This window comes from Eublepharis macularius, chromosome 3 (genome assembly GCF_028583425.1).
Source record: "Eublepharis macularius isolate TG4126 chromosome 3, MPM_Emac_v1.0, whole genome shotgun sequence".
In the NCBI taxonomy this organism is placed as follows: domain Eukaryota; kingdom Metazoa; phylum Chordata; class Lepidosauria; order Squamata; family Eublepharidae; genus Eublepharis; species Eublepharis macularius.
Window position 1 is genome coordinate 84,244,161 of NC_072792.1, and position 24,573 is coordinate 84,268,733.

Genomic DNA, 24,573 nt, shown 5'->3' on the forward strand with positions numbered 1-24,573 from the left:
TCGTTATAGTTGTATTCCTTCAGTTTTCCCATTTGTATTGGTATTTTGATGCCTAAATAGTTCCAATATTTATTAATCCATTTATATGAAACTGAGTCTTTAAACCTTTTAGTTAAAGATGCTGAAATAATTATTGGAAAAAGTTCCGATTTATTGAAATTAATTTTAAAACCTGACACTTTGCCAAAGGGAGAGATGGTTGATTCTAAAAAAGCTAATGAGTATTCTGGGTCAGTGATGTAAATTGACATGTCGTCAGCAAAGAGGCTGAGTTTATAGTCTTGATTGTTAATCGTTACGCCTTTGATTTCAGCCTTACTTCTGATCTTTTCAGCCAGAGGTTCTAACGAAATGGCAAAGAGTAAGGGGGATAGGGGGCATCCCTGACGAGTGCTTCTAGTCATAATAAACTCTTCTGAGAGGAGACCATTTGCAGTTACCTGCGCCCTGGGCTGGGCATGTAGCATCTGCATAGTTTTGAGAAAAACAGGGCCAAAACCCATGGTTTCAAGTGTATGCAAAAGGAATTGGGTCTCAAGTCTGTCAAAGGCTTTTTACGCATCTAAAGACAAGATAAGAGATTCTGTCCTGTTACGTTTACGACTCTTAAAGGTTTAAGAAAATTAACAGAAGAGTGTCTGGAACAGAGGGAAGCGCAATCAAGAGCCTGATGACACAGGCAATGTACAGCTGGCAAATTATGTGTGTACTGTAATAAAGAAGGGCATCATTCATGCTGTCTAGAGACAAAGTTTAATATAGCCAATATTTAGAAAATGGCTAATTGTTGCCAAACTGTAATTAGTCACTAGGCTGTTGATACATTTTTCTTATTATCAAAGCTCTTCACATTATGAATTATTGATCGACTATTAACATAAACAGTGCTTTAATTTTAAATTATTGTTGCCATATTTTTACTGATTATTCTGTGTTACCTGAACAGACATAACCTTGTTTTTTCCTATTAAAAAAAACTTGAAAGCACAGTCATAAAATAATTTTGTGTGAAACAGAAAAACAATGGATTCCTTTGAAACACAGTTCCAGAAGAGAACTGTTAGAGCCTAAGCCCAGGGTGAGCTCTTTCTCTTTCTCTTTGGTAGCAGTTGCATCAGGAAGGCTTTCTTGTATTCCTTCCAGTCTGTGTGTGCAATCACAGTGCTGTGATCCTGATCTCCATCTGTGCTTTGGCAACTGGTCATTACAAACAAATACCTCCAGCCCCTTTCCCACAACTGGCTGGCTGCATTTCTTTGGAACATTTGAAGAGCAACTTGCATCAGAACCCTGTATTTGCATCTTGTTCCCTTTAAGATGAAACAAATAGGTGTTGCTACTCAACTACATAAGAGGCCATACAGCCAGTGATTGCTAGATGAGTGTTTAATTACCAAACCTACTCTTCATTCTAAAAAGTACTATTAATTTTTTTCTGACATGAAGATTACACTTGCATTTTAGGTATCTACACTTGCATCTATTGTGTATAGATTCTACTGAATGCCAGAAAAGTTTCTATATAGACATGCCCTGTGTTCATCCTTCAGTATCTGCATCTTACCATTTGATTATTAACAAAACCCTGTGCAAATGACAATGTCTTCCCTCTAACACCAAGCTCTAGAGAACTTCATGCCTCACCCAGTAAAGAATATGTGAGCTTTCTCATAGGTCCACATTCTGAAGCCTTAAGGATTAATGTGACACTGGTCATGTACCAAAGAAGGTTGTAAAAATGGTGAGGAATGTTGACTTTGTGACACTGATTTGAAGTGACCACCATTTGTCAGCTTTAGAAAGTAGGGAGCAGTGGGTATAATCGTACTATGTAAACTTCTTAGTTGCTGATGTTCAGATCCAAAATATATTTACAAGTGATATTCTCATTTAGAATTAGTGAACTAATAATATTTTTTTTAAAAAATGTGTCATAATAATATGCACATTTCAGTTTTATGCTGTTTAGGGAAAAATAAATAATAGGATATAAACAATTAAAGTTGTGATAGTTTTCCTCTTTGAAACATGACTTCTGTGCTGATTTTTGCAAAGTTACTAGTTTATACACAAATGTATCGCACTTAACAAACTCACTTTCTCAGGCTTCATGCAAACTGTAAACAAGAGGAATATTGTGTTAAGAAATTTACATGGATAGGTGTGTGTATCTAAGCAGGAGGTTGTGAAAAAGAAGTAAAAATTATACTATCGGTAATTTATACTAATTCTAAACTTGTCATTACATTGAAGAAGCATTGTAGAAAGATTGTTTCGGGTGGGTAGTCATTTTGGTTTGCACTCGAAGAACAAGAGCTGGGTCCAATAGCTCCTTGAAGACTAACTAGATTTCAAAGGTATGAACTTTCAAGAATCAAAACTCTTTTCATCAAATGATAATAAATGATGGAGCTTTGATTCTTAAAAGCTCGTACCTTGGAAATCCAGTTGGTCTTTAAGGTGTTATTGGACCCAGTTATTGTAATAAGATGACACTCTGTCTTTCGCTGCCACTAGGACCTAATGTTTTTCATCTTTTGAAAGGTATCTTACAAGTTCTGGCAATTTGCTACAGAAGATGGATTGCTTTCCATCAACTTTGGGTCATTACACATCCTTAACTCAGGAATATTCAAACTACCAATTGCTCTAACAATGAATTATCTTTGAATCCCTTTTTCTACAGTATTGATCTTCCTTTTAAAAAATGTGACATACACACAAAATCTGCAAAGAAAACATGCTTCACTGGCATAGCTCTTCTGTGCAAGGCCCCACTGTTATGAAATTTGTCATTCACAGTGCCTTTCAGCCAAACTAACACTTGCACAATCCCCATTCATTTCATTGTGGAGAACTTCTCAAAGGATAGCGTCCAAAGCCATTATTGGACTCCACCCGGCTAGGTTTATAGCTTCAGAGGCCTTAACTATGATTTGGTCAACCATAATAAGGAATTTTTTCAGATGAAAAGATATATTTATTAGGAATTAGAAATTAGTTGTATTTGTTCTATTATTAATTGGTGTGCTTGTATTCATAGTGATGAATAGACTCTAGCAAGTTTGAGCGCAAATGTGCACACTTCTGTTTTTAAAGACAGAGGATCTGTGGAGTGTGCAGAAGACAAGGGCCTATTATGTTCCAGTGCCTTGGCTTATTGTGGTTTGTAGGTTGTCAGGGCAACGCACTCCACCACCATCCTCCTCCCTCCCCGCCGTAAGACTCTCCCGCTGCTCTTTCAGCCGCCACTCCTTTGTTGCCACGGCCGCTGGAGCAAAAAGAGAATGGAAATGCGGGCTCTGATTGGCCTCGCCGAGACTCGTTTATTAGCATATCAGGACTGAGCCTGGCCGGCAGGACGCGAGCCGATTGGCTGAGGCTGGAGGTGAGGCTGTGGGGTGATCCCGACAAGCCGGTAACTCTCGGACGTGAACCGCTGTTGGCCTCGGGAGGTGGCGCGAGAGAATGCTGCGTGCGCGCGCGTCCTCTTTTGCCCCGAGAGTGCTGCGCGCCGGTCTTCATCTTCGCGCAGATCCGCGGTCCTCTCCTTTTTTGTCCTTCCGACGCTCTTCCACACACACGCGCTGGTAGCTTGCCTTTGATGCTGCCGCGCCCTCCCAGGCGCTTTGACTGGAAGGGCCTTCGCGTCCGCTAAGGTCAGGTGGGTGTTCACGCGGGTGAAGCGTGAAGCCCGCCTCCTTGTGCTTGGCATACGCTTTCTGTTTCCCTCCTACCTTGAGAAAAAGAGATTGAGTGTAGCCCGTTTCGATGACAAATGCAGTCTCTTGCCAGGCGCAAGTAGTCTGCTGAGATGACGCGAAACTAAATCAACAGAAGTGATTTCCGGGAGGCATAAAACAGGCTCCTCTGGTTAGATTCATTGAGGGATCAGACAAAACGTTTAGCTGGCTGGTTTGTTTGGTAGATTTTACAGAAAAGGGAAGAACTGGTGCACTGCAAGTAGCCTTGCTTGTATCAGAGAAGGCTGTACTGCAACATTTTTAGTAATGAATTCTGCAATTGTGTATTCTTACTCAATATTGGGGCCAGTAACGTGCTGCTGGACCCGAATCCTGCTCTTCAACTGCAGACCAACAGAGCTACCCACTTGAAACTTAGAGATAAGTGCGATTAAAGTGAATTAGATAAAGCAGGGGTCCCGTGGCACTTTGCAGTCTAACACATTTTATTCTAGCATGAGCTTTCCTGAATCAGAGTTCTCCTCATTTGACTTGATAAAACTTGAATTTTATTTACAAGTCGAGGCATGGTACTTATACACATTGTCTTTAAAACACTACCGATGGCAGCCTTTGGGGAGGGGGCAATGGAAAATCTATCAGATTTGCATTCATAAAAATTTCGGTATCTACAGTCTACAGAAATCGAGGCTTGAGGAAGGACGTTATTAGAACAGGAAGAATTCGACGGATTTGCAACGAATTATTCTTTTTCTTCGCCTGGGTTAGTCGGGGTGATGGTGGCGGCGAAAAGTGAAGATGGCGAGTTTATTACTCTGACCTTGTATATTTTCCTAATCCGAGAGAAAAGCAACGGGGCGGGCGGGAGGGGGGAGTAAAAATGGCGCAATGAGAAAGGGAGCACTCGTTCCCCGCCAAATACCCCCCCCCCGGTTTGTTTCTGTTCTCCACTGTTCAGCATCTCCGCTGTCTAATTTGATCCTCAGTGGACTGCACACTGCGCGAAGATACTGCCTTTCCTCATTGGAAAGGGTGGGGGGGGGACACTGGTTTGTTTAACGTGGCTTCTTTCCTTGGGGCTGAAGGCAGCGTTTGATTTCTAAAACGAGATTCGTGGTTGGACTGCTTCCATATACTTTGTACAGTCTCAGAGGCACGCTCTTCGCTGTTGCCTCCCATTTCCCAGGGTTGAAGCTGACACTGACGGCAGGCTTCTGGGCTGAGTTCTGGTTAGGCAGCGCTGCAAAGCATTTCCCGCTCGGCAGTCTTTTCTTGAGCAGCGGAGCCGAGTCACAGAAAAGCGTTTTCGGGCTTGCAGAGCCAGACAAGAGCGCGATCCCGGTTCCCAGAGGGGGAAGGAAGGCCCCTCCTCGGATGCTGCCGGGCTGGCCCAGGCACTTCGCTCAGCTGTTCGGTGAAGATAACAGCTGTCTTGGACAGAGGCCAAAATGTCTGTCCTTCGTGGGCTTGCTGGTGATGGCGCAGAACGGCAAATGCCGGTTGCAAAGGGCGGCTTCCTATCCTCGGAGTTGCCTAACGAGGCGGCTTGGGAACGCGTGGAGCACGCAGAACGCCCGCGTCCCAGACGAGGCCGCCCGCCAGGCTCCCCTCTCCGCCGGCGTTGGACGAGCCGGTCAGCGCCGAGGAGCCCGCGAGTTCGTTTCGTGCCCAGTTCCTCTTCCGTTACAACCGGACGCGAAGCACCTAGGCTCCGGGGCTGCGACAGCCAAGCTGTCCCAGCGCTCTCCTCGCAGCGATGTACAGCTGCCCCTCCCCGCCGGTCTGGGCAAGGGCCGAGTCCGCGCAGCGCCCTCCCTCGCCGGCTGTCAGGAGAGAGGCGGAGCCGCCCTCCCCTCCCCCTCGGAGAAGCCGGTGTTACTTGTGGTCACCCGGAGAAGGCCGCCTCGCCTCTCCCCTCCCCCCCTCCGGCTAGCTTCGCTGCAAGGGGGCGGCCCTTGGAAACACCTCGCTTTAACACACAGCCTATAAATACAGCTCCTAGTATGGGAGCCGGGCTATGAGCTGCAGCAGGACTCAGGGACACCCGCGGAGCTGGTTAGGGAAAGCTAGGGAGCCGGCGCCTGGAGCTCGTGGTGAGTAGGCGGCTGAGCGACCCGACCGCGCCAGCCGGGGCGCTTCGCCTTTGTTGCATCGGCGCTGTGAACTGCGGCGACGAAGCGCGCCGGGGAGCTGACTCAGACGGTCGGGAGGGGGTGGGGGTGGGCTTGCTTGCCGCAGACGAGCAGCACAAAGGGGTGCTGGGGTGGGGGTGGGGTTGCATCAGACGCGCTGGCACCCATCCCCCATCCTTCTGTATCCGGCTGCTCCGGGGGGCTGGAGGAAGCGGCCCGCCCCGCAGGTCTGGTTCCTCTCGTCTGGCAGAAAGCGCTGCCAAGAAACGGGCGGGAGGCACGCCAACGATCCGGAAGACCGACGGGGTGGGCTGGAGCGAAGATGTCCGGCGAGGTCAAGGGAGATGGGGTGGGTCTGGGATACGAGTGGAAGACTGGGAACTGGCTCACATCTCTCCGGAGGGCAGCGCTGCAGCTTCTTCCCAAATGTACAAGAATAGGATGGGGGAGGGAGCGGCTGGCAAGCTACACGCTCGGTTTAAGCTCAGGAACACGCTCGTTACATCCTGCGTATCTGGGGTTGAGTCCCGGATCAGCTGCTCTGTCGGAATATGGGAGAGAGAAAAATGTAATATTCGCGGCTTGCTTTGTTTAATAATAAAACGAGGAGAGAACGTTTGCGGTTAAAAGGAGGAGAAGGGTGGAGATGGGGAGCGGCGACTAGGAGGCGAGCGTTTGGACGAGCCGGGGCTAATCGCCATCTTTTGTTCTTTCTTACAGCAACTCGTTGTAACAGACACTTTCTCGCTCCGAGTCTGCAACTAGAAACTGGAGGGGGAACCCGTGGGAAATACTGCTGAGCTTCTGGAAAGAGATTTGTTGCGGACGAAAAGCCAGCGCGCTTCATTTTTCCAAGGAGGGAAAAAAACCTGCTGCAAACTTCTCCTGGGCTTGGCGCCTGGTTTTGCCGGGCGCGCTACTTCCATTTGAGCCGCAAGAGCTTCCTGGACTTGGGCGGCACACCCTCTCTTGCCGCAGCCGCCGGTTCGCCTCGCTCTCGCTGCACCCCGCCCAGCCGCCAGCATGATGCAGATCTGCGAGTCCTACAGCCAAAAACACTCCCTCTTTAATGCCATGAACCGCTTCATCGGGGCGGTGAACAACATGGACCAGACTGTGATGGTGCCCAGCCTGCTAAGGGATGTGCCTCTCTTGCTGGAGGAGCTGGACTCGGGGGGCGGCTGCGCGGAGAGGGAGGCCCAACTGGCCCCCAACGGGGGCGCCTACTGCTCCCGCCGAGACATGTACAGCCACTACGTGCTGCTCAAGTCCATCCGCAACGACATCGAGTGGGGAGTGCTGCAGCAAGCGGCCGAAGAGGCCAGCGGCAGGAAGAAGGAGAAGCTGAACGGCGGCGCCGGCTCTGTGGACATTGGCCGGGGGATCGCGGAGGACGCGGAGGCCGAGGAGGACCTGGAGAAGCAGTTTCATTACCACTTAAGCGGACTGCACACCGTGCTCTCCAAGCTTACTCGCAAGGCCAACGTGCTAACCAACAGATACAAGCAGGAGATCGGAGCCAACAATTGGGGGCACTGATCTGGGAGGAGGAAGAGGTGGCCTGCCTGCCTGCCTGCCACGTTGTGAGAGTCTGAAAGAGGGAATCAGTTGGGAAAGGCTAGCAAAGCTTGCTAGCAAGAATGAAGTTGTGTGTGTGCTTGTGTGTGTGTGAGAGAGGGGTGAGGCGGGCCCCTGCCAGAGAGAGAGAGAGAGAAACTGTGTGGTCCTTGCAGAGAAACTGAGCAAAGGAGATTATCAAGGGTCACTAGTGAGCACTGGAATGAATGCAAAAATGTTTATTTGAAAGAAGAATGTGAAGATGAAAAGATGGAAGGGACTGCTTTTCACACAATGAATAGTCTAGTAGCAGTTTGCTGTTGGCCCCTGTAGACTCTCAGGAAGGCAGGGTGATGGTGATGGATCTCTGCCTGGAATAACTGGCACAGGTAGGCAGCCATACTTTCCATGTTTTGAGGACTCAGAATGATGTACAGTGGCCCAGGCCAGTTACTGAAAAAGTATGGAAAACTCTTTGTGTGTCCGTGTGAGTGTGATGGCAGTACTAGTGGCAATTGCATCACTTCTTTCCTGTTTTGCACTACTTTTGTAACATTAATATATATGTATATACAGTCTAAATTCTCTTCTTTGCATGCTCTTAGAACTGCAGTTTTTTTTACCAACGCACAAAAGTGTACATTCGTCAATACTGCCCTTTTTCTACAGGCAGGGTGAACAATTATTGTTTCCCCTTAAATAAAGACACCCACATTTCCATATTATATATGAGCTGGTTAATATGAAACTGCAAATAAGTCACTTAACAAACTATATAATTATGTTGCAGAGGATAGAACCAGTTCACTAATGTACATCCTTATTTCAATGGAAAGACATGGGGTCCCATTGTTGTACATGCATTGAAGACTATTTAAAACTTTTTTATTCAGATGTAGAGTATATTCTAAAATAAATAAGCAATTATATTGACTAAAATGGACTTAGCTGTTTTTTATACTAGGCTGCTAATTGAACTAAATGCTTTTGCAATACAAGAGTGGTAGATACTAATGGACTGTCCAAAACAGGTTTCTAAAAAATGAGCTAAATTATACTACTGCAGGCACAGCTCTTGCATGAGGAAGCATCCCCAGAAGACGTCACAGAGCTGTTTCTGTATTCTCCTCCCCCATGACACACACACACATTGCACTAGGTGCTTAGAGCTCTTATAGGAAATACTTTGCACACAGTGGTCGAGAAAGAGCTGGTTGGTTGTAACCAAGCTCTGCTCAAATCAATGGGCGTTTACCCCACTGACTCCAGTGAGAACAACTTCAGTTGTTTGCAGTGCAGATTATCCAGCCACCTTAAGTTGCTTTTCAGTACAGGGTATATTTAATGCGTGGGGTGTGTGTGTGGGGGGGGGTGACCAAGGAAACTGAATATTAGCCCTTCTTAACAGTATTTTAGTAAGCCCATAGTTTGATTTGAAATACATGTTGTATACAAAGTGCATGGATACAAGTCAGTCTCTTTTAAACACAATTACTTAAGAACATAATTACTACATAATTAGATTTAGGTAGCCCAAAGTAATTAAACTGTATCATTTCTGAACTGGATGTTTTGTGCTTGAGTAATGAATTTTGAATCTGCTTGTTCATTCTGTGTAGGTTTTTCTGTTTTAAATGAGAAAATGTCTTGAGTGGACTAGCACTTGAAGTTATGTTAAAAGTTATTATTATATGAACAAATGAGTGGAATACTTTTTTTTCAAAACCCAAACATAAATTCAATACAGTGTGTTTATATTAATGTATAGCCTATTACCTGAGTAAACCCGCTTATATTCATAAGTTTTGTTAGCCATTTTAAGAATTTCACTTAGAGCTTCAATTCTTTTAAAACTATAATTACCACATAATGATGCAAAGCCTTTTAAGATTCAGATATGTTGCTTTAGAGTTAGAAATGGTCTCGGACTTTTCTTCGCCTCAGATTTGACAGTGTTATGCTAAAATATATATGAATTATTTGCTATTACAGGCTATTTATCCATAGTTCAGGAAAGTAAGGAAAAATAGGCACAATCCAGTTCTGCCAACTTAAAAAAAAATTGGATTTCTAATTTTAAAAAACCAGTTATGCTTCTTTAAAGTAATCTGGTTTAGCATTAAATCTTAATTTCATACAAACGTGTTGTAAGAGATTACTGAGTACAGGCTTATAATGAGCCTCTGACCATCGTATCAAAAACAACTTGAGTTAAAAATGGGTTTTCTATATTTAGAACAGGAGGAAGGGAGGCCACAAGTAAAAATATCTGGTTTCTGAGGTTAACCATTATAGATGTTACAAAAAGCCATGTACTAATATTGCTGACATCTTACTAGCTTCAGGGACAAGGAAGTCATCACAGGCACTAGGAACTAGTCTCCATCCTGTATCTCACTAGGATCACTCACAGATCCCATATAGACACTATTGTAATACCCTCTAGCTACCTGAGCTCTGCAATGTGTTCACACTTGTGAATCTTTATGATACATACCATTCAAGAGTACAAACATTCCCCCTCCATCTACTGGAGAAACAATTATTGCTTCTGAAAATTTCTGGACACGTAACAGCCTGGTCCTGTGCCTGTTCATCCATGAGTTCAGTCATGGTTACTAACAAGTGTTCACAGGATTGTAGCCTTGACTGCAGACTAATCATACATAGGTTGCAATCCTAACAACACATTCCTGGGAGTAAGCCACATCAAATAAAATGGGATTGATTTCAGGGCAGGCATGTTTAGAATTACCCTAATATGTGTTGATGCATTTCCATTGCATGTTGGCTGCATGTCCAAAGATTTTGGATTATGCTCCTAGGTTTCATAAAGGCTCTAGTTAGTTGACAGTGGATGACTGAATGTAAAGAACCGTAACACACAGAAGGCAAAAATCAAGTGCAAAACAATAGCTCACCCAACAACAGCACTTGCTGCTATAAATAACAGACTAAGATACTATAATTAACAAAAGTTACTTTTTCTTTAGAGGGCTCAGTGGCAAAATGTGCTATACACAATTATTTACAAAGTACAAACATGTACCCATAATTCAAAGTCCCAAATACAAACATGAATATCACAACGTCCCTTCGAGGTAGTCTCATAGAGCTATCAAAGTCCTTCTATTAGCGTGTATTCTTGCTTGAAGAGCTCTGGACTCCCTCTAATTAATATGCAGTAGGTTCAAAATGCAAATCAAATGAAGCAAGGGACCCCCAAAAGCACCAAAGGGGTTCCCAAGTGGACTACTCCAGGTAAGTGCGGCGTTGTAGCCGAAAACATACAGGTAAGTGTGGCGTTGTAGCTGAAAGTGAACTGACTTGTTAATGTTTTATTCTTTGGTCTCCAAATCCAGGTGGAAGTCAAGAAAGAAAAAGAGAGGGAAAAACCCAGCAGGGGGGTCCCCCGGCCCTACAAGCTGCCGGCTCGTTCTTTGAGCTTGTTTCACAAAATATCCACTTCATCAGGGGCCGCTTCTATACCACCAATACAGTCACACAGTTCTACAAACAGAATCATAATGTCAATTATAGTTACACGTCCACAGTATTCACATGGATAAAGATTTGTTTCCATAGCCTAGCTCATTGTATTGGCTTAATCACTCACCCATAATGCATTCAAAAATGTTCATGTGCATTCATTCAATGCACTGGGAAGACGGTCTGGGGGGAACCACCCCAATCCCATAAGTACTAACAAGCAGCTAAATCACACGTTGTTTAAAGGTACAGTACCCCTATTAACATTTACAGGTAATCATTCCACACTATATCACAAGCACTAAGGCATCTTTTTTACAGAAAGCAAGATAAGTTATTCTCCTGGTTCAAACCCCCTGGCTGTAGTGAGCCTAGACGGTGAATCCATTCAGCCTCCCTTCTAAGCAACTCTCTCTGAATATTCAATTGGCCCTTAAGTGTAGAGACATGTAAGACGGTAAAGCTAAACTCATCTTCCAGTGTGTGGTGCAATGAAAAGTTTTCTGTTTGTAGAATTGTGTGACTGTTTTGGTGGTATAGAAGTGGCCCCTGGTAAAGTGGATATTTCGTGAAACAAGCTCAAAGAACGAGCCGGCAGCTTGTAGGGCCTGGGGAACCCCCTGCTGGGGTTTTCCCTCTCTTTTTCCATCTTGACTTCCACCTGGATTTGGAGACCAAAGAATAAAACATTAACAAGTCAGTTCACTTTCAGCTACAACGCCACACTTACCTGTATGTTTTTGGCTACAACGCCGCACTTACCTGGAGTTGTCCACTTGGGAACCCCTTTGGTGCTTTTGGGGTTCCCTTGCTTCATTTGATTTGCATTTTGAACCTACTGCATATTAATTAGAGGGAGTCCAGAGCTCTTCAAGCAAGAATACACGCTAATAGAAGGACTTTGATAGCTCTATGAGACTACCTCGAAGGGACGTTGTGATATTCATGTTTGTATTTGGGACTTTGAATTATGGGTACATGTTTGTACTTTGTAAATAATTGTGTATAGCACATTTTGCCACTGAGCCCTCTAAAGAAAAAGTAACCTTTGTTAGTTATAGTATCTTAGTCTGTTATTTATAGCAGCAAGTGCTGTTGTTGGGTGAATGTAAAGAACAGCATGACTCCAAGGAGAATATTTAGTATTTAGTTCTGATTGCTCCATGGCAAACCTCTGAAAATGAGAAAGTTTCAGAAAGCATCTTTTGTTTGTTTGTTTATATTCCATCTTCCCAAAGGGAACCCAAAGCATCTCACAGCCTTCTCTATTTTATCTTCACAACAACCCTGTGAGGTAGGTTAGGCTGGGAGGGGATGTCTGGCCCAAGGTCACACAGGAAGCTCCTATGGCAGTGTGGGGATTCAAAGCTGAACATCCTAGATCATTGTCCAGTGCTATAAACACTAACCCACCATTACATTTGTGATATGCTTTGTGATCTGCAATTCTAAATAAAAAAGCCAAAAAATTCAGCTGGATACGCTGAAATCCTTGTATCTCAAGTAGTTCTTTAGCTTCCAATTGAGTTTTATCATTTTTTTATCTTAACTAGCACGTATACTGCCTTAGCAAATGCATGTATTTCAAAACAACAAACTTGATTTAATTCAGTGATTTAAACTAAATTGCCTAGGTTGAAATCAATCTACTTTGCTTTTAGAGCCCTCTGATTTCTGTGGGATAGATTTAAGAACTTCTAGAATCCTGAAATCAGTGGGACTTTAATTTTGGTTAGATCATGTTCACAGTATCTGTGGTGGTGTTTTACACATCTGTCTTAAACTCTTGCTTCAGTATTATAGATAAGACAGGCCCTGACAAATAATCTTTGGCTCTAGGAGCCAGTCCAAATATTAGTAGGAGTCAGATTCATTTTTCAGCCTTCAGTGTTTTGTATTTTAATTACCATATTTTCTAATACCACAAAACTTAAACCTGTACAGTTTCTCATAATTTTCTTTAAAGCTATGACAAAATTCTGGTAGTACATAAATACGGGGTAATGATGTTTCTCAAAACCACAGCAAAAATCTAACATCTAACCCTAATCTAACTACTTCATAATATCTCATAACTTCAATGTTGCTTTAAAAAGCACTGTTTAATTATTGACGCTAGCATAGAAAGCAGTTGAATTCATTTACCACCACTACATAGTATAAACAAGCAATGAAAAGAATATGCACATACAGTATTTTTTATGTAACACAGCAAAAGCATACTGTGATGTGAAATGACAAATAAGTGTATACTTCTAGAGATGACTGTTGAGGGATTTTGTAATAAAATCATAGGTAGGCACTATGGTGACCCAGCACCTGGGATTTGACAAGTCCTGATCTTTAAATTCTACTTTAAACTTCATAATCCTGTGGGGAACAGACAAATTAGTCTATTAGCGCAAGAGTTTTTATTTAGTAAGGTTTGTGGCTACTATAAAAGGTGTGAATTTGAGGCATCTTCACAATAGCTGTGCTTTTTCTATATTGGCATATATAACAAGCAGTGAAATGATGACATTAACAGTACAACATGCAAAGATTTTTCCGTGTTGGTTTTAATCTGTAAGTCCACCACTACATATAATAGTGTAGTAAACGTTTAATTCTGTGGTCAGGTTTCCCCCTGAAACCTCTTAACAATATCTATGAATGCAGATAGGATTTTAGATTTAATTGGGAATTCCTACTTTTTTTTTGCTAAACTACCTTCAAAGTAAATACTCTTGTCTTTGCCTCCTTTACCTATTATTCAAAGGTTAGAAATCCATTGTTGCAGCCTGCTGGTTTCATAATCTTTCAAACCCTCTTTTGAACTCTCTGTTACCTTTACAAAGGAGTAAGCCTCACTTTGCTCAGCAGTTTAGCGAGGATTATTTTCCAACAGCTGCCACTACTGGAGTCTTGTAGGCTCTCCAAACATCATTAAAGAAATATAAGTTGTATAGAAGAAATGCCAGGATGTTTTTGCTGCACGAGGCATGCAATACCTTGATATTATTATTTTTAAGGCACAGATAAACGATCTAGACAAATTCTACTCATTAGGAATATGAGTGGAAACACATACCATCTAAATTTATTATCAAGCAAACTGAGTTTTTTTCTATCGCAAAAGAAGTCAGTAATAGTATAAAAAGAGAAAAATGGCTTCCCACACTGGTACAGATGGGATTCCAAGCAGGGTTCAATGCTTACACTGTCCCAAAAGCCTTCGTTTCAAGCTATTGCAAAGTATTTAAAAATGGAGTTGGCTATGTGTTAACTGGGTTCTGGGTGATGGCAAGCAGTTCATAGGCATGGGAGAAGAAAACTCTTAGAGAGAGAGAGTCTTGAACTTCCTGGGAAGACTTGAGTCCTGCATTTTTGTGGAAAAAATGGTCCCTGTTGGGAAAGAGTGTGTTCCTCTGGTGGCATGGATCATGGAATGCTGACCCTCAAACTGTTAGAAGCCAATCTGTGCTGGACAACTTTGGCTTGCCTAACGGCAAAATAATGAGTATGAACAAGAAAAAAAACAGGCTTCACATCTTGGTCCCCTTGTGTGAGAGGAATCAGACACAGGAAAATATATACACACTTCTTGCAACTAAGGATGACCAGTTTGTAAACTCTGTTGGCAGTTTAGAATAGAATTGGGCCTATTTCACAACAGGAACTGTCTGGGTCAGGTTAGTTAATAGTTAGTCTACCGCAATTCAACTCATATAGGTCACACTGACACCCTGCACGTTTATGCACCCTGAACGTCCTATTCATTTTGCTTATAAATTTTGCACAGATCATCTGGATCTGCATGAAGATACAAACTATTTTGTGAAATCTTTACATTAAGCTGCTTTCTAACTTTCTGATCTCCCCAGGGCACCAGACATTTTGCTTCTGGAGTCAGTGGAAGATAAAGGAGTAATCAGTTTACTCCAGCGTAGTATATGCGGTGGATTTCAGTTTAAAAGAGTTATATTGAGTTTATTTTCTTTTATAAGACTTTTCTGCAGAGGAGGAGCCTTTTCCTATGATTAGTTGTGTGCTCTTCAGAATATATGTTTTGCAAGCATAATAGCTTTATGTAGAAGGCTTATGAATTGTGAAACAAGTGTTAAATCTGTTCATCAACTCCTTGTACCTGCTCAAGTTTATTTATTTAATTTATTTATTTAATTTATTTATATCATATTTGTATTCCGTTCTCCCCGCAAGCGGGCTCAGGGCGGATAACAACCTTAAAACCATTTTAAAAGTTGCATATTAAAACATTAAAACATCATATAAAAATAGCAATACTCTTTTGCCTGGTGGCAACAATACAACTAATAACCAACGATACAGCAATACAACTGGATATAGCAGCACAGTAACAGCAACTGGAAAACAAACTGTGGTGGGCAACTTTCACAAGGAGGGGGGTAGATGTTGCATCCTCCGGCCAGTGGAGGCCCAACCTCAGCCATGAGCCTGGTGGAACAACTGTGTCTTACAGGCCCAGTGGAAAGATAGTAAACCCAGCCGGGCCCTGGTCTCAGTAGACAGAGTGTTCCACGAGGTAGGAGACAGGACTGAGAAAGCCCTGGCTCTAGTTGAGGCGAGGTAGGTCTCCTTGGGGCCAGGGACCAATAACAGTTGTTTTTATCCCGATCGGACGGTCCTCTGGGGAATATACAGGGAGAGATGGTCCCTCAAGTACGCTGGCCCCCGTCCGCAGAAGGCCTTATAGGTCAATACCAGAACCTTGAACCTGATCCGGTACTCCACTGGCAACCAATGCAGCTCACGTAGTATTTTTTTTTAACAATTTTTTTTATTTTTTAAAAAACTCATGTAGTATTGGTGTAATATGCGCCCTATTTGGTGCTTTCATGATAATGCGCGCCGCTGCATTTTGCACCAGCTGCAATGTCCGGGTCAGGCTCAAGGTAGGCCCGTGTAGAGCGAGTTACAGTAGTCGGGAGCTGGAGTCCTGAACCCGGTCCCCCGTGGCTCAAGTACAGGACCTCCGTCTTTGTTGGGTTCAGTTTCAGTTGACTCTGTTTCAACCAATCAGTCACGGCTGCAAATGCATGTTCCAGGATATCTGGGGCTGTTGGGCCAGCCGTCCATCATCAGATACAGCTGGGTGTCATCTGCATATTGATGACACCCAAGCTCGAAACTGCGCACCAACTGGACAAGGGGGTGCATGTAGATGTTAAACAATAAAGGGGAGAGTATTGCCCCCTGCGGGACCCTGCACATCAATGGGTGACGGGGTGACAATTTCTCCCCAAGCGCCACCCTCTGTCCCTGACCGTGGAGAAAAGAGACAAGCCACTGTAAGGCAGTCCCTCGTATCTCCACATCGGCGAGGTGGTGGGTCAGAAGATTGTAATCGACTGTGTTGAACGCTGCTGACAAATCCAATAGTATCAGCAGCGCCGAACCGCCTCGATCCAGATGTCTGTGAAGGTCGTCCGTGAGGGTGACCAGCAGTGTCTCCATCTCATGTCCTGGCTGGAACCCAGACTGAAAGGGATCTAGGGCCAAGACATCCTTCAGGAAACCCTGTATCTGTTCCACCGCCACCTGCTCAATCACCTTTCCCAGAAACGGGAGGTTCGAAACTGGGTGATAATTGACCAGGTCGGTAGGGTCCAGTGATGGTTTCTTAAGAGAGGTCTCACCATGGCTTCCTTTAATGGCTCAGGAAAACCCCCGGTGCCCAAGACGTGTTAACAATGGCCTCCAATGAGGACTGTAGACCATCAGCACTGGCCTTTACCAGCCACGATGGGCATGGGTCAGGAGGCACGTGGTGGGCCTAACTGATTGCAGGGTCCTGTCAATCTCCTCCCCAGAGAGTAGACTGAACTGATCAAATACTGACCCTAAAGACAGCCAAGGGGCACATTTTACAGCTGATGTGCTTTGCTCATTGTGTGGGGTGATGAAATCCAGGTAGAATGATACTGAGAGATTTAAATGTTGCAAGTTTTGAGTTCCTATGTTCTTTCTCACAAAGTATTCGGCATGTAAAAAAATTGTTACATGTCCAGATTGACTAGATTAAAGAGAGAGAAGAGAGAACGAGAGAACAATCAAACTACATTTTCTGGATAGCCTGGTTGGATCTGCTGCTGTCAAAGCAGAAGAATGCGCACTGATTACAGAGAAGTCAGCCTTACCCAGAGAAATGGCTGGAGGCTCACGTTTCTTTAAGCCTTTCAAAGACAATGTGGCCAATGAAAACTATTCTACAGTAAGTGAAAACAAATAGCTTGCAAAGCATTTCTCTGTTTCTAGGTCCCTTGTAAAACATAAACAGGAAAAATAAAAATAGTTTATTAGCTAAACTGTATTTTAATTTGAAGAGCAGATTAGGTCTTGTGTTCAGTGTATTATGACCATACCTGCTTCTTTGAAGGACCTAGTGCACTCTTAGAGGCAGAGCCCTATTTCTTAAAATACTATGAAGATACTTGTAGGTGGTTTTCTTAAATCCCAACCACAAATTCATTATTTGTACCTCCAAAGAGATTTATTTATTTCATTTGTATACTGTGTTTACAACAATGCATACACATTGGTTTATAATTCAAACTAATTGTATGTATGGATTAGTGAAGGGGAAATCCATTCGCAAATAGCAATAGAAATAAAAGCAAGCAAACTAAAACTGCCCACATGTATTGAGTGTAAGGAGGGTTTATGAATGTCTGAAAATGAGAGGCTTTACCGAGTTATCACATAACTTTGCTGTGCTATTAGGAGCATATGGAGGTGCCATGACACTGACAATTCATCAGTGAATAGCAGTTAAGAACATTCATGGGAAAATGCTGTCTAGTGGCTTTTAAGGTGTTGACAGATATGAATGCACCTTCTAGCAATAAGTCTGCCTGTTCTATAAGTCCTTATTATTAGTTGTGGTAATACAATAGCGTCATTGAAAAGATTATCATATTGTAAGGAGATTATTATAATTTAGATGAAAGAGTGAACATCAGGAAAAGCAAAATTTCCAATATACACTGATAATACAAAAATGTAAAGTGACAGCATACACACACAGATGCACAGGTTTATTTGCAAATGTCTTAAGATCAGATTTACTCAGTTTCCCTCTCTGCAACCCTCAAATACACCACTTCTTTCAATTTAATTTGGCTCACTGAGCTCTGTTCCATCATATATTATTTGGTTCTGCAAGGTGAAATAAAATAATACTCTCAGACAGATTTATATACACATTTACCTGCATATTAGTCATTTGAATGTTGATCTTCCAGTGATTATTAGAAACCTGTGATTGGCTGGTGCATAAACTTGTAACAAACCCTTTCAATGTTACTGTAACCCAGGTGTTCGAATTGAGGTTGCATTCACTGTCTAAGGTTTCCTTTCTTAAAGGAACCCACTTTCTACTCACACACTTTAAGCAAAACTGTATTTAATGTAACAGATAAATAGAACCTGTAATGGTGGATATGGTATTCCCCACCCACCCCAAACTCCTTTCCCTTCCCAAACCAAAGGCTCAGAGTCCCAAGATTAATGTTGGCCTAACAAGCCAGGGCCTGATTCACAATTCACTAAGAGTGCAGCTTTCAGGTAATGTTGCTCTTTAGCTGCTGTCTTGGAAGCACTGTCTTTTTTCAGAATCTGGTGGTGCACCACAGTTCCTGAATTTCAGGCCACCAATCTGAAGAGAAGCTCTCAGGGCCAGCTTCTCCAAAGAAGTGACTACAGCAAACAGAGGTAGGAGACCCCACACCAGAAGCAATCAACTCCAATCCAAAGAGACATTCTGGAGTGTGTGTGTGTGTGTGTGTGTGTATGTGTGTGTGTAAAACTCAGCAAACAAAGACCTTGAGAGAAGGCCTACATCAGAAGAAATGAGCTCAGCAGCAAAGTACTGAACGGAAGTCCAGTAAAAGTTCCTTTTGTCGTAGCTTCTACCTGTCACTTTTTCAGCTGAGGCCTTTCAGTAATGAAGCAGCCAGTTGGAACAAGCACAAAGGCTTCCAAAAGGCACCCCCCCCACTCTCTCTTTCACCCAGATAACTAGCCTTCATGTCCCACAATCCACCAAGGCTGTCGTGAGCAAAGTAGATACATACACTTCTCCCAGCATGCAAATTAAGTAGTTGCTTTGGGCCAACCCAAAGCTCTACGTGATGACCAATCAAAGATCTGGAAATAAAAAATCTCAAGGTTCAGGTCAAGGAGAGTCAAGATTAGGATTGCCAGCCCTCCTTACCTTAAATGCAGGGGATAGGGTGTGTCACTAGTGGCAGCCGGGGTCTGACCCATGTCCCTTGCACGTGTACAAACCACTTGTGCTCTGGAAGTCCCAATGATGTCACTTCCAGGGGCAAAATCAGGATCAAACATAGCATTTTTGATATGCTTGAGGCTGATTTGGCCACACTGAGACCTTGTAGCTTTGCTGAACACTTTTCTGAAGAATTAAGCATCCTTGCGTCGATATGTTTGCAAGTAATTCTTTCACACATCAGTTGGTGGCTTATGAATCAGATCCTGTATAGCATCATGGAAAAATACATTATTAGGAAACAGACTATAATGATTTCTTCTGTTGAATTGCTTTTCAATATCTATTTTTTTATAGATAGGACATAGGTGAGCAAGTTCAAATCCGTTAGGTTTTACCAAGATCACATGCAGTCTAAATGTAAATTCAATAGGACATACTTAGGATTTTATAGTCTATTTGAAAATTATTTCTGTAATCCTTACAACTCTCCTGTTAGGAAGACTGGTACTATTATTTTCATGAATGAATGAAATCCTGCCCTCAAGTCCTAGTTGACCTATGGTGACCCCTGGCGGGGGTTTCATGGCAAGAGACTAGCAGAGGTGGTTTGCTATTGCCTGTCTCTGCAACCCTGATCTTCACTGGAGGTCTCTCATCCAGTTACTAATCAAAGCTAAAACTGAGATACAGTGGCTGCATTCAGACACCACGATAAACCAATGCAGTGTTTTGATAAAATACTGTTTTAGTGTGATGTCTAAAGGTAGTTTGTTGGTAGATGCTGCATTGGGACCATTGTTTATTTCTGATGTTATCTGTTGTAATGTCTAAATACAGAAACCCCAGTTTGTTCAGTAGCATCACCCATTTTAGCTGCTTCCATACGGAGAGCCGAGCACAGACCAAAGGAAAATCTCGCTGTTCCTGCTTTATGGGTGCTTTCTAGGGACAAGCCATCCTTCCTGTGTATGTCCTCCTCCCTGTCGCTAATGTCTCTTTAAGCAGGAATATGCTTCGGAGACCTCTTTGGAGGGGAAATTTAAAACAGAAAAATTATGAAAGAAAAATGTGTTCGTATGTGTGTAGAAATCCTGTTTTGGTTCAGAACACAATTTAGAGCAGTAATTTTCAAACTTTTTGAAGTGGGATTCATTTCTAAACTTAGTGCACTTTTTGGGATTCACTTTCAAACTCCATGCTATTTCCCCCCATCCCACCATAAAATCTAGGAACCTCACATCAGTTGACACTGAACATTTATATTTAGTATTTATATAAATATATAGTATTTCTGAGTAACAGTCTGTTGTTCTTGTCTACCTCTTACATTATGTACAGGCAAGCCCAAATTTGCCACTAAGCCACCCAGAGTCACTTCCTCCTAGGGTTGCCAGCTCCAAGTTGGGAAATTCCTGGAGATCTGAGGGGTGAAACCTGGAGAAACCTGGAGAAAGTGGGGTTTGGAGAGGGAAAGGACCTTGGCATGGCACAATTCCATAGAGTCCACCCCCCAAAGTAGCCATTTTCTCCAGGTGAACTGATCTCTGTGGCCTGGAGACCAGCTGTAATTCTGGGAGATCTCCAGCCACTACCTGGAGGCTGACAATCCTACTTCCTCCCCACTCACCCTGTTCCTTATACTCCCTCCAGGCTTTGCAACTCACCTGAAAAGGAGCTGCAGCCCACTTTTGGTCCCAACTGAGGGCTGAATTAGACATGATGGCCTCCTCGTATCTGCCACAGGGATGCTGGCTCCATTTTCAAGTGATTTTAATATGCCATGACGGCCTGATCCGGATTGGGCTTGCAGCGTGGCAGGCAGAGGCCCTTTTGTTTCTGTCCTCTGCCATTTTAAGTGCCAAAACAGCTGTGAAGGGTGCAGCTGTTTGGCACTTGTAAAGGTGTGGTGTGTTTGAGACAGAGAGAGAGAGAGCCTTAGCTAACTTTGCTGCAGGCCCAATCAGAATCAGGCCCTTGTGGCATTTTTAAATCACTTAAAATGATGGGGACATAACCATGGTGGACATGAGGATGCCATCATGTCTTGCCCCTCACAGTTTGAAACATGGCAGACACATTAACATAGCAGACAAAAAAAGGGGAAATAGAGGGTGGCTAACAATTGGCAATAGAGAAAGTGGGGCTGTAAAGCTTAGTTTTGTTTCACAATTTAAAAGTGAATAAATCCACAGAAGCAGCTAGATGGAGGTAGAAACTATTAATCCTCAAACAAGAACAAAAAAGGAGAAGGCTAAGCTTTTCCTAGGTCCCCCCTCCCTTCTGTACCAATTTATTGCTTGTGACAACACCAAATATGTTCCAAGGTATTACCAGCAACACAGCATTGCAAGGGAGCTCCGGACAGGATTCTACTTGGAGTGAGAGACTAACTGGGGTTTACTTTGGTCTTTTACTTATAGCTAATAGACTAAACAATGTCTGAATGGAGCCAGTGCCTTGGCCAAAACTTCCTAGTGCGGTTTTGGCTGAAGCAAGATTTGAAAAAAGGGGAGTTAACAGCTTGGTTTCGTACCTGCTACACTATACTAGGTCTAAAATGTTCCATTGGTCTTAGCGGGTATAGATCGCAAACCATTCCATCATACATTCCTATCCGAGAAAATTCTGACAATGCTTTTCATATTTTTCTGATGAGACGTTGGCAACTTGTAGATGTTCCTGCTGAAGCACTTTGGCCTCTTCACAACTGTGTGTTATTTAAGGTATTTCAGATGTTTCATTCCTACCATTTTTCTGAGGGTGTTGCATAGTGGTTTGAGTGTCAAACTTGGTTCTTGGAGGTCCAGGTTCAAATTCCCACTTTGCCATGGAAAATTGCTCAGTGACCTTGGGCAAGTCACATACTCAGCCTAACCTGTCTTACAGGGGTTTTGTGAGGATAAAATGGAGGAGAGAAGAATGAAGTAAATCACTTTGGGTTCCCATTGGGGAGAAATAAATACATATCCACTGGTTTTGAAACCTCTGTTCTTTCTAGGGTGGCCAACTCTGAGATGGGAAATTCCTGGAGATTTGGAGGCAGAGACTGTGGAGGGCTGGGTTTGGAGAGAGGAGTCTAGGGCTGCCAGTCCCCCAGGCCACTCACCTGGCCAGTGAATGGGGGGAAGGCCCCGGAGAATGGGCCCAGGAGGCAAAAAACCTCTTGGGCCAGAACATAGCGGGTGAGCTCCCCATGATGACATCATTTCCAGGAGTGATGTCATTACATCACGCTGGGAGCACATGCGAGAGGACTCTAAAAGGTAAGAGCCAGGTCTCCCCCTCTCCTGCCAGAAGGGTAAGGGGACCTGGCAACCTTAGGAGGGACCTCAGTGGGTATTTTACATAGAGTCCACCCTCAAAAGCAGCCATTTTTTTTAGGGGAAGTGATTTCTGTAGTCTGGGCATCACTTGTAATTCCAGGAGTTCAGCAGGCCTCACCTGGAGGTTGGCAACCTGATGCCTGCTGTTTGAACTGTTGTTTCACTTTTAAAATCACCCCTCCCTCTTTCTGCACTCTGTGCAGGCCTCATCTCCAGCAACAAATGAGGTGCAGGAGCTGCTGGAAATGTTGGAGTACAGTCCATTTAAGGACAGACTCTTTTCCCCCCTTCTTCTTTTAAATGCACATGAAATCTCCGATCTTACCTCAGTTCAGGGAACAATGAGCCAGCAATGATGAAAAAACAAGGTAAGTTAGCAGTATGAAAATCCCATTTGTAGTCATCATCTTCAAGTTAGTAGTAATATAAGAATTATTAATGGGATTTGCAAATTCATCTGTAATAACTGATAAGACTCTGTAGCACCACAAGGATCAAATTCAATCAATTAAATCCAAACTCCTCGATTGACTTGGTTTTTCCAATGCCCTATGAAAATGGCTCAATGTGAAACTTTGAAGATTTGATATTGTGCTTGAGTTTTTGGCAAGAGAGCTTGTCACACACCATCTCTTGATTAGGTACACACTTCTAGGTTAGCATACAATGCACTGCCAATTTTTTTGTTTAGAAGTTGCCTGTGAAAGAGTCCTCATGCTGACAATTATGACAAACTTTGTTGGTCAGGGATATTGATGGAAATGTTTAACTTTTAAATTATAGGGAGGGGGTCTCAGATGCTTCATTAATGAGTTAGGGGCCATAGACTTCATCACTATGTCGCCTTACGTATTATCTGTTGCTTTAAATATGTACTCCTATGTACTACCTGTGCTTCATGTTGTCTAATGTCAACCCTAGAATTGATTGTTCTGTTCAGCAATTCTTCAACTCTGTATTGGATTCTTGTATTTATTTATCCTATGGCATTGTTTATGGAAATGTCCATGATACTGATTGTACTAATCTCACCCTGTGTAATCCGCCTTGAGTCTCAGTGAGAAAGGCAGACTATAAATGACATAAATAAATAAAAAATAACCTTTTCAGTCTATGTATATGCCACTTGGTACAGTCTCTGCATTCTTGCCAAACCTGTGAGCCTGTGAACTCTTTCTTATCTACCCCATGGCTGTTTGCCAGAATAAATACTTTCAGTAAAGCTGGTCTCTGTGAAATACGTAATCCTGTTTAGGAAGTAATTAAAAGTAACAAATGGACTTTAAACAATAAAGCCTTTTATTTGTGATCCTTGTGTTGGGCAGCAGAATTTCACAGAGAAGTCTTCCTGAAGTTTGGGGGCCAAATTGCTGTGCATCTTCTCTGAGCTTGCTCATAATGTTATTTTCCATTTGTTGTCTTTCCGTGGTTTCTTCATGCTTGAGAAAGCACAGACAAAGAACGTTGAGTCTCTCTACATGAGACATCTGACACATGAAGAACACATGCCAGGAGATGCAATGTTAGCCAGGAAGGGTAGTTTAAGAAGATAGAACCAGCAGCAGGGCAAAGGCTTTGCTATACAGTGGAGCTGTGTGAAGGGCCTATGAAATGCCAGAAGCAAATTTCAGCCCATTATAACCTCTCCAGGTCCAAGCCTGGCTCTGGAAGGCAGTTCCAGTCCATTTCCGTTCCTTGCTGCCCTCTTATGATCCCACACAGTTTCAAACTGGAGAGGTGAAATTGACAGAGCCTTCTGTGAGGCAAAGATGAAACTAACAAACCCTCTGAGGACCAATCTCCACTGTCTTTGTGTTTTTAAATGATGCTTCCCAGCTAACATTATGTCTCCCTACACTTGACCAACACGCACTGATATGTCTCGTGTAGAGAGGCTCTCAGAAACTATGGAGGGACAACAAATAGAAAACGATATAACGAGTATGCTCAGGGAAAAGTGCAGCAGTTCACCACTCAGTCTGCAGGAAATCCTTGTGTGGAAAGATATCAGTTTTCTATTGGGCCTTCCAAATGAGGCCCAAATCAGAAAGAAAGATTCCTTGAATCCAGACACGAAGAGTATTGCCCTTGGAATCCTGCTTAGAGATGACCTAGAG

General features: G+C 43.2%; 1 protein-coding gene across 1 annotated transcript; it reads left to right on the forward strand.

Annotated features, from left to right (window-relative positions):
• The first annotated feature begins 5,605 nt into the window (after positions 1–5,605).
• MID1IP1 (MID1 interacting protein 1) lies at positions 5,606–9,050 on the forward strand. The gene is made up of 2 exons (XM_054975115.1): positions 5,606–5,797; positions 6,557–9,050. Exon 2 carries the CDS (start codon positions 6,860–6,862, stop codon positions 7,373–7,375), a length of 516 nt encoding a protein of 171 aa, XP_054831090.1. The 5' UTR covers positions 5,606–5,797; positions 6,557–6,859; the 3' UTR covers positions 7,376–9,050.
• Positions 9,051–24,573: the final 15,523 nt, after the last annotated feature.

Coding starts and splice junctions, on each gene's coding strand:
- MID1IP1 (XM_054975115.1), top strand. CDS start 6,860: ATGATGCAGATCTGCGAGTCCTACAGCCAAAAACACTCCCTCTTTAAT.